The sequence below is a fragment of the Camellia sinensis genome, chromosome 4, assembly GCF_055761805.1.
Source record: "Camellia sinensis isolate YWXY chromosome 4, ASM5576180v1, whole genome shotgun sequence".
Classification (NCBI taxonomy): Eukaryota; Viridiplantae; Streptophyta; class Magnoliopsida; order Ericales; family Theaceae; genus Camellia; species Camellia sinensis.
Window position 1 is genome coordinate 12,701,579 of NC_138964.1, and position 9,488 is coordinate 12,711,066.

A 9,488-nucleotide genomic window follows, 5' to 3' on the forward strand; every position below is an offset into this window, starting at 1 on the left:
ATGTGGCCGACTCCTTATTTGACACATGGCTTGCTGGTACCTGGGCTTGATCATTGTGAGTTCTTTATTGGGCATAGCATTGGGCCTGATCTTGATGGGCTTCAGGTGAGTGACTGTTTGGGTAACCCAAAATGCCCCTCTTTAGGCTATGCCCGTCAGTACAGATTTCAAATTTGAAAATTGGGTTGGTATTGGGTTCTTGTATGGGAGTAGTAGTAGATATTATTGTTTCACTAATGGAGGTTCAATGTAGAGCACACCTACCATGATGCATAATATCCTTATTTGCCTAATAATCTCAGTTTTGTTACTTATAATATTAAAATAGGTAGGGGAATGTTAGCAGGTATTTTAATATTATAATGTGTTAATATGTTACTGTTGGTTTTTCTTTTCTTTCCCTCTAAGTTTCCAAGTCTTGGTCTTTGTCCACCAAAACTTATCCATCTAGTCATCATCAAGTCTTCGCCAAGACTTTCAAGTCTAAGTCTTCTAAGTCCACCATGCTTATCCTTTCAAGTCCATCCATTCCTTATCCACCTAGAACCTTACCTATTAAGTTTTGATTTCTATATATATTTGAGCTTAGGTCCTATCTAGAGAGACACGAGAGGTGAAGAAGTTTTGGATTGCTTTGTTATGTCTAATGTGAGATTATCAGGCAAATAAAAAAGGGTGTGTGTGATAAAGCTTTGGGTTCAACCAATTGTGCAGTATTGGTGAACTATACGACTTAGTCAGGCTGTTGTATCCTGGGAGGACAAGTCAAGGTTTTTCTGCTACACCGGTGTAAGGCTTTGCCTAACCGCAGAGGGCTTGAATCTCCTTAAAGAGAGTGAATTTCCCACGCCTCAGTCCTTATATTAATTATTGTAACTTTTATTTTGTGTATTTTCTAATGTTTTATTTATAAGTATCACCAACAGTTTGTCTAAGCGAGGTTAATTTATGATTTTTGTTTATTTTCTTCGTGCAAAAAGGTGGGGGAGGAGGGGGTGGGGGGAAGTGAAATTTTTAAGTTGTTGGTTTGTCTAAGCGGGATTAATTTATGATTTTTGTTTGTTTTCTTCGTACAAGGGTTTATTTTCTTCGTACAAAAAGGTGGGGGAGGAGGGGGGGGTAAGTGAAATTTTTAAGTTGTTGGTTTGTCTAAGCGGGATTAATTTATGATTTTTGTTTGTTTTCTTCGCAAGGGGGGGTAAGTGAAATTTTTAAGTTGTTGGTTTGTCTAAGCGGGCTTAATTCAAGTGGTAGACTTTTTTTTTTTTTTTTTTGATAGTTGTCGTCTTCTGTTTGAAAATCCTATTCTATCACACAATGATGGAAAAAATATGACATAGGAGCTACAGTTTGGAGTGGAAACTTTAATCACATATTTATAATATCTCAATTTTACATTTATTTATAAATAAATATAATAATAAGTGAATTTATAATTAGTTTCTACGCATATGATTTAGATTTAGTTTGGCATAATAAAAAAAAATCAAAAAGTTAAAAAGTCACTATCTTATTTAAGTCATATTATTTATTTAAGTCACATCATTTTTCTACCACATCACTTCAAACTCAACTCATATTTCATAAAAGTCAAAAAATATACTTATTTACTTAATCCCAAACAACCCCTTAGTCCATTCTTGTTTTAGTGCATATAGCATGACCAATATATGTGTTATTAGAACGGTTCCATAACTTATCATATTTCTGTATCGATCACAATTTAATGAGTTCAACCGACATCAGTCATATTTTATTTAACAGTAAGTAATGTCTAATTATTTGATCTATGAGGTTCATCAGCAGAAAATTTCTTACAAGTTATATAAAATTTGTGGAGTTTATTTTATTTTGTTTTATTTTATTTTTTTCTAATTTTAAATAATGCCAGTATAATTCACTATTTTTAATATATATATATATATATATTTTGAGAAATTATAGAAAATTTCTAACATTTGACTTGGTAATAAATTAAATCCTAACTTTTTAATTATTTTAATTAAAAACTATACTTTCAAAATGGTATTAATTTTGACTATTCAGTTATATTAGTTAGTTATAATTAACAGGGAAGGCACCGTTTGGGAAGAAGGTTTGTAAGTTTTTTTAGCTATTTTAGTCACAAAAGACAAAATAGGCTATTTTAGCTACAACCAACAAAACATCACATTCAACCCATAATCATTATACTCTTCTCTTACAAAAAAAGTCAAAAAAATCAAAAAGTCCTTCCCAAATCAAACTTTTTAATTCAGGTTAAAATAGTCAAAAAGTCAACGTCCTTTCCAAACGAACCCTTAGATAATTTAATAATTTTTCTTTACTCTTTCATTACTGTTGATAAGTACCTTTTCACTCTTACTGTTATTAATCACCACCCCTCATATTTTCAAATCCAATGCCATTTTCCCACCCTCGTCGTCGTCCATCACTACCCCTCCTTCCCTCATCTATAGCCATTGTTGCCATGTAGCAACACCGACAAAAAAAATATTAAATTATCTAAATTATTTCTATTTATAATTAACATATGATTAAAATTAATATAATTCTAAAAGTTAAAAATTTAAATTGAAACAATTTAAAAAAAAAATAAAGAATTGATTAGTTATTCGGATTAGGTCTTGGATTTTTTTTTTAATATGTAATTTTTCATTTTTTATAATACGTACATAAAAGTATGAGTAATATTATAAATTTAAACTTAACTATTCAAAATTATACCTTACCATATGCAAATTCAATCACAATCACACAATTGGTAAATTGAGGATAGATAAGAGTGGGTACATAATTATTCTAGGATTATTTTGTGTTGGAATTTAATTGGAAGCTCCCAAATGTACCTTTCTTATCTTGTTTATTAGATCTAATGAATGAATAGATTCACCTTTGTCAACTGCTAAACGACCATTTTGCGGGAGAGAGAGAGAGAGATAAAGAAACAGAGTCGTTAGCATTTTGTTGTTGGAGGAACACAACCAGAGAGGCAAGAACAACATCCTCTCTCCTCCTTCTCTCTCCTCCCTCTCTCTCTCTCTCTATCTCTCTCTATTCTCTGTCTCATAAATAAATAAAAAGAAGAAGAAAAAAGTGAAGAGATTTAGAAGCTTTAGAAATGGGTACATTCACAAGCTTTAGAAAAGCCTATGGTGCTCTCAAAGACACCACCATGGTTGGCCTTGCTAAGGTCAATAGCGAATACAAGGTCTGTATATATTCATTTTTTTTTTTATTTCAATTCATTTTTTTGTATTGATCTTTGAATTGTTTTTTACAATGTTGGGTATTTTTTTGATCTGGGTTTATTTTTAATGGGAAGGATTTGGATATTGCAATTGTCAAAGCTACCAATCATGTAGAGGGTCCTCCAAAGGAACGCCATGTTAGAAGTGAGTTCCTATATATATATAATTTTTCTTTTTCATTTTGTCTTGTTTTTGATTGTGCCATTTGAACAGAATTGGATTAAGATTGTTGATCTGTATCCCTCCATGTATGAATGCAATTATGGTTTCAATTGGAATTTGCATTTTTGTTGGCTTTCTACATAATCTACCTATCTATCTATCTATCTATCTATCTATATATATATATAACTTTTACTTTTGATTGATAATTGCTCGAAACAATGCATTTTCCTTTTTTGTAATCTTATTTTTATGTTTTCTTTCTTTGTAGAAATTTTTTCTACAACGTCGATAGCATGCCCACGAGCAGACATTGCCTATTGCATTCATGCACTTTCTAGGAGATTGGCAAAGACGCGCAACTGGATTGTATAGTCTTTTCTCCTCATTTGATCAATTTTGTGTCCTATTTTTTTAATTTACTTTTTTTTTTGTTATCAAATCACTAGTTACTTATGATCAACACACCAATTGTTGGTGTAAATGGCTAAATCATTGTCAAGCATTTCAATGTTGTTAAAAGTTAAGAATGAGTTTTTTTTTTTCTTTTTTTTTTTTTTTCTAAATTTATTTTGGGAGCATTTTGTCTTAGCTTAATGGGTTTGCTCGCAGGTTGCCATAAAGACATTGATAGTTATTCATAGGACATTGAGAGAAGGCGATCCTACTTTCAGAGAGGAGTTGCTAAACTACTCATACAGAGGACACATTCTCCAAATTTCCAATTTCAAAGATGATTCAAGCCCTCTCGGTAAATTGTTTCTACCCAATGTTGAATGATTGGACATTTATTTTCATCTTATTTTACTAAAGCAAAATTATGAATTATGGTGATTTGGGCACATTTTGAATTTTGAAACAAAGCATGAAACATTTCCTTTTTAGACTAATATTTGGTCATGCAGCTTGGGATTGCTCTGCATGGGTCCGTACATATGCACTCTTTTTAGAGGAACGGCTTGAATGTTTTAGGATTTTGAAATATGATATTGAGTCAGAGCGTTTGACTAAAACCTCACCAGGAGCAAACAAGGTGTGTGCTTCTCATATCATTTAGGTTATGTTTGGATCATGGTTTTTAGGTAGGGATTTGAAAAGGGAAAGGAAAAAAGGTGAGGTAAATTCCTTCCTCTTTCCAAATCCCTACCCAAATCATAATTCAAACACAGCCTTAGGTGAGTCTCCTAATTTTTACTTTAGTTTTCTTACGATTTGTGTCATAGGTGCATAGTAGAACAAGACTCTTGAATGGTGAAGAGCTATTGGAGCAGTTACCTGCATTGCAGCAGCTTTTGTACCGCTTGATTGGGTGCAAGGTAATGTTTCAAATGAATTCCAAATTTCATCCCAGAGTTTCTATGAGGCACCTTTGTAGCATGACTTGTAATGTATATTTTTCTGTTAATTAATTGCTTTCTGACTTCTGTATAGGCTATTTGATTTACTCTTTTTTCTTTTTCTTTTTTTTGGCAGCCCGAAGGATCAGCTTACCACAATTTTCTAGTACAGTATGCCCTGGCTCTGGTATGCATTATTTACTTTTTCTTTCTATCCATAAATCGCCACTAAAATCCTTGATCCAAACACAGCCGTATAAAATAAATAGATTTAGCTTAACATTGGTCTAGGATTTTCGTAATATATGGAAAGATATGAATTCATTGCACACATATCTGCATCGATGAAATTTCGTTAGTTCCAGCATTGCAATTTATAAATTTTCTAACATAAACATGAATAAGAACAAGAAACAAAAAACAGGCACACACAGAACACAAATGATTTACGTCAGGATCCACACTACTGGAACATAAAGCTGATAGATTTACAGATCTTATTCCATTATGTAAAATGCTTTCAAAATGAGATGGTAGTTTTGTTATTTGTCTGTTATGTTTGAGGACTTAATTTTCTCCCAATGTGAACTGAAAGGCTATAACTCGTTCATGTTTTTATGTGGTATTGTAGTCAAAAGACAATATGTCTCAAGTGCTGAATGAAATTTTATAAGATTCAACTGTTGATCATGCAGGTACTGAAAGAAAGCTTCAAAATTTATTGTGCCGTCAATGATGGGATCATCAATCTTGTGGATATGGTATGATTGTATTTTCCTACATCCTGGCCTATCTTCCATGTACTAAAGATTTTCTTATTATAAGTTTAACTTCTTTACCTTCTTGCAGTTTTTTGACATGTCCAAACACGACGCAGTTAAAGCTCTTAATATCTACAAAAGAGCTGGCCAACAGGTTTACAACTATGCCTTCTTTAGGAAGTTCTAATTGCTTCATGAAAATATGTTTCGCTGTAATTGTATTTTTTTCCCCCAAGGTTGTGTCTAGATCAAGGATTTGAGAAGCGAATTATAGAAGGATCCCTTCTCTTATCCCACCTCAAATCCTAATTGAAACACAGCCTAAAGAGGATGTTCACGTTTTGTATGGACAAGAGAGCTCTAAGTTTTTTTTCCCCCCCTTCCATTTTGTAGGCCGAAAATCTTGCTGCCTTTTATGAATTTTGCAAAGGTCTAGAGCTCGCAAGGAACTTTCAGTTTCCAACACTGAGACAGGTTTCTTTTTTATACTTGTAACTAAAAAGCTTGTGGCTTTTCATAACTAATTTATTTCTTGCACTGAACAGCCACCACCTTCATTTCTTGCAACTATGGAAGAGTACATAAAAGAAGCACCTCAGATTGGTTCTGTTTCAAATAGAAGATTGGTGAGAACATTCACCCATTTTTTATTTTTATTTTTATTTTTATTTTTATTTTTATTTTTGTAAATATAGACATACATATGGATATATATAAAGAAAAAAAGAAAGAAAAAAAAAGTACATATGTATGTATGTATATATGGAAGTGTATCATATCTAGGTATCTGTGTTTTTCATGTTCAACTTATTGTAGTGTTTGGTACTTCTCTTTTGTTAAAAACATGTTTTACGAATCAAATTGAGAACCTCCAATATTCCACGATCTCAACCAATTTAACATGACATAGTTTTCTCTGCATTGGGTATCAGTAAATGTTTTAACTTAATCTAAAATTTGTGCTAGGTTGCACAAGTGTTATAATCTGGTTAAGATCATTGACATCCCCATTTGGGTTTCAACTTGTGCATCTTAATAACATTTTTTACTCGTGTTTCTACAGTAGTTGTAAAACAAACTTGCTCATTTATCATATGCCTTCTGAAAACCTTGAACTTGGTTACTTTCTTGCAATCTTTTCTAGAAGTATCACATTGAGATCATATTATCGTATTGTATTGATCATTACTATTTGTTGTTGTCTATGAGAACTCAAGATTCTTAGAATCATTTCTCAGAAATGGTTCCTTTATCTGTTGTAGACTCAATGAATTTGTTTTCCCAGTTTGAGTCTAGTTTACTTATCATAATTAAGATGAATATATTAATTTTTATTTTAACTTTTTTGGGGGTGTATAGGTTTTGGGCAGGCATTTTGTTATTACCAAGACGTGTCATTTTTCTTTTCCTAAGCAAAAGACTAGTCAGCTCTGAGGTTTAATAGATCACATTACCTGTGGTCAAAGTCTGCCACATGGTTGTTGATTTATTAGTTTTTGGTGTTTTCTTCTTGGCTCACTATGAACCTCTCCAAATTAGCAAATCAATTGTTGAAATTCAACATGGTGACTTTTCAAATACTTAAAAGTCTTTTTTCTTTTTCTTTTATTCCTGTTAGTCTCTTTTACTTGGTAACAAATGGACTTGAGTGAGGTACCAACTAACCTTTAAAATTTTAATCATTCGGTCGACTTTTCCTTGAATTTCATTTGAGTTGAGGTACTAACCATTAAAATTTTAATCGTTCGGTCTACTTTTCCTTGAATTTTTATTTGAGTGCTCAAATATTCAGCCAAAATGATACAAATTTCAAACTCTCCAAATTACTATCCTTAAGAACTAGACTGACTCTTTGCATAAATTTACGGCCAAATAAAATGATGACCCAGTATTGACCACATTGTTCATATTTGGCATTTGTGTTGATTCTTCTACGTCGATTATAGGAGTACAAGGAGATAATTGCAGAACCAGAGCAACCTGCAGAAACTGCCCCTCAAGAAAGTGAAGAACTAGCTGAAGAAGTTGAGGATAAAGAACAATTAGTAGATGATAAACAAGAGGAACCAGAGCCTAAGAAGGAAGAGGAAGTTCCACCATTGATATTGACTGAAGAAACTGGGGATCTTCTGGTAAGTTAGTGGTTAGGTTAGCTTAGCTAGTTATTCGTTTCTGATACGCATATCATTTCTTGTGCAGGGTTTGAATGAAATAAATCCAAAAGCTGCTGAAATAGAAGAAAGCAATGCAATGGCTCTTGCCATAGTTCCCCCTGGTACGTTGTTAATGCATTCTCGTGGACATCTAAATGAAGCCAATCCTTTGTTTATTATTAATATCATCTCTTTTAAATTTTGATTTTTCGTTCTCTGGTATCTGATTGATCGTACTTGTCATTCAAAAAATAATGAGAAATTGTTCTGATGAGTGAAATATTATTCAGGTAATGATCCTCTATCATCATCAACCAATTGGGGGTTGACTGATATTGGAAGGACTTCAGGATGGGAACTAGCACTGGTTACCACACCGAGCAATAATAATAGTCACGTGACGGATAGCAAATTGGTTTGTTCTATGTGCTCCGATAGGAAAATTACTTCATGTTACTATTTATTTTCTCAGAAAGGGCTGTAAATATCAATGAGTTGCATAAACGCATAGATGTTAGGTTGAGTTTTCAGAAATTTTTCAAAAACTAGTTTGGTAAAAAAATTGACAAAAAAAAAACTTATTATTTTGAAATGGTTCTCTTTTTTGAAGTGAAAATAATTTTTAAAAATTCAAAAGATCTGTTTTGGTATTAATTTTTGTCAAACTATTAGTTTCTAATTTTTTGAAAGGATTTCATGAACAACTTTTGAAAACTCAACCACACATCTTTGCGAATCCTTGTACAACCGCACTATATATGAAAAGATCATATCAGATTGTGATGGATATTTGTTTTTATTTGTCAGGCTGGTGGGTTTGACAAGCTATTACTCGACAGCTTGTATGAAGACGATGCGTCGAGGAGACAAATACAGCTGCAGAATGCAGGCTACAATACAGGCTACGGTTATGAAATGACTGCACCAAATCCATTTGATCAACGGGATCCATTTATGATGTCAAACAACATAGCACCACCGACCAACGTTCAAATGGCCATGATGGCTCAACAGCAGCAACAACAACAACAACAAATGATGTTGCAACAGCAGCAGCCGCAACAGCAACAACAAAACACCATGATGATAACACCTTATCAATACGCACCTCAATATTCCCAGCAGCAGCAGCAGATGCCATATATGGATGCTGCTAACCCATTTGCAGATCCCTTTAACTATCCACAGAACACAACTCCACAACAAGGAAACCATACTTTGCTTTAGAGATATTTTTATTTTTTCAAAATTTTAAAAAATCTTTTTGAAGTGTATTCTTTAATTCTTTGGAGTAGGTGGATCCTCTTGTGGTGCAGTTTCGAAAGTTAATTCTTTTAGATTTTCTCTTCTTTTTCTTTTTATTTTCCCTTGTTTTCATTCATTCTAAATTGACAATGTCTTCTATGTAACTTAACTTGCTGATATATGAAAAGTGCAATATTATCTTTTTGTTATAGTTTGACATATATCTATTTGTTACGCCTTGATTCTTGCAAAATTTCTCTTTTTCTACCGGGGATCAAATTTCATGTAACATGCTACTTACAAGTAATTTATAGAACTTTTTATTTTTAAGGGAGGATTATGATAGTGACTAACTAGAAAGCAAGATTGTGAAAAGCGGTTGTGGTCGCCGTAACGGTGGCGATGGTGCGGTTGCGGTTGCAGAGTGTAAAAGCCGTAGTGTAACGATTGCAGTAACCGGAACTATGAATTTTTTTATTTTTTGCACAATTTGAAAGAAACTTACCGATACGCATATTTTTTTGTCATAATCATATTTATTGAGTTTTAAAATAAATATTGATCAATTTTTGTAAATTT

General features: G+C 32.7%; 1 protein-coding gene across 1 annotated transcript; it reads left to right on the top strand.

The window, feature by feature from the left end:
* The first annotated feature begins 1,208 nt into the window (after window positions 1-1,208).
* Window positions 1,209-9,118, top strand: LOC114281479 (putative clathrin assembly protein At5g57200). The gene is made up of 15 exons (XM_028223932.2): window positions 1,209-3,211; window positions 3,326-3,395; window positions 3,685-3,782; window positions 4,026-4,164; window positions 4,319-4,446; window positions 4,637-4,729; window positions 4,887-4,937; window positions 5,446-5,511; window positions 5,600-5,665; window positions 5,905-5,985; window positions 6,057-6,137; window positions 7,458-7,643; window positions 7,711-7,786; window positions 7,955-8,079; window positions 8,472-9,118. Exons 1-15 carry the CDS (start codon window positions 3,122-3,124, stop codon window positions 8,889-8,891), a joined length of 1,770 nt encoding a protein of 589 aa, XP_028079733.2. The 5' UTR covers window positions 1,209-3,121; the 3' UTR covers window positions 8,892-9,118.
* Window positions 9,119-9,488: the final 370 nt, after the last annotated feature.

What these genes read in the sequence shown, in the direction of transcription:
- LOC114281479 (XM_028223932.2), top strand. Translation starts at nt 3,122, where the DNA reads ATGGGTACATTCACAAGCTTTAGAAAAGCCTATGGTGCTCTCAAAGAC. An exon ending in ACCGCTTGATTGGGTGCAAG is followed by an intron (nt 4,730 to 4,886) that starts GTAATGTTTCAA and finishes TTTTTTTGGCAG; the next exon opens with CCCGAAGGATCAGCTTACCA. An exon ending in ACGTGACGGATAGCAAATTG is followed by an intron (nt 8,080 to 8,471) that starts GTTTGTTCTATG and finishes TTTATTTGTCAG; the next exon opens with GCTGGTGGGTTTGACAAGCT.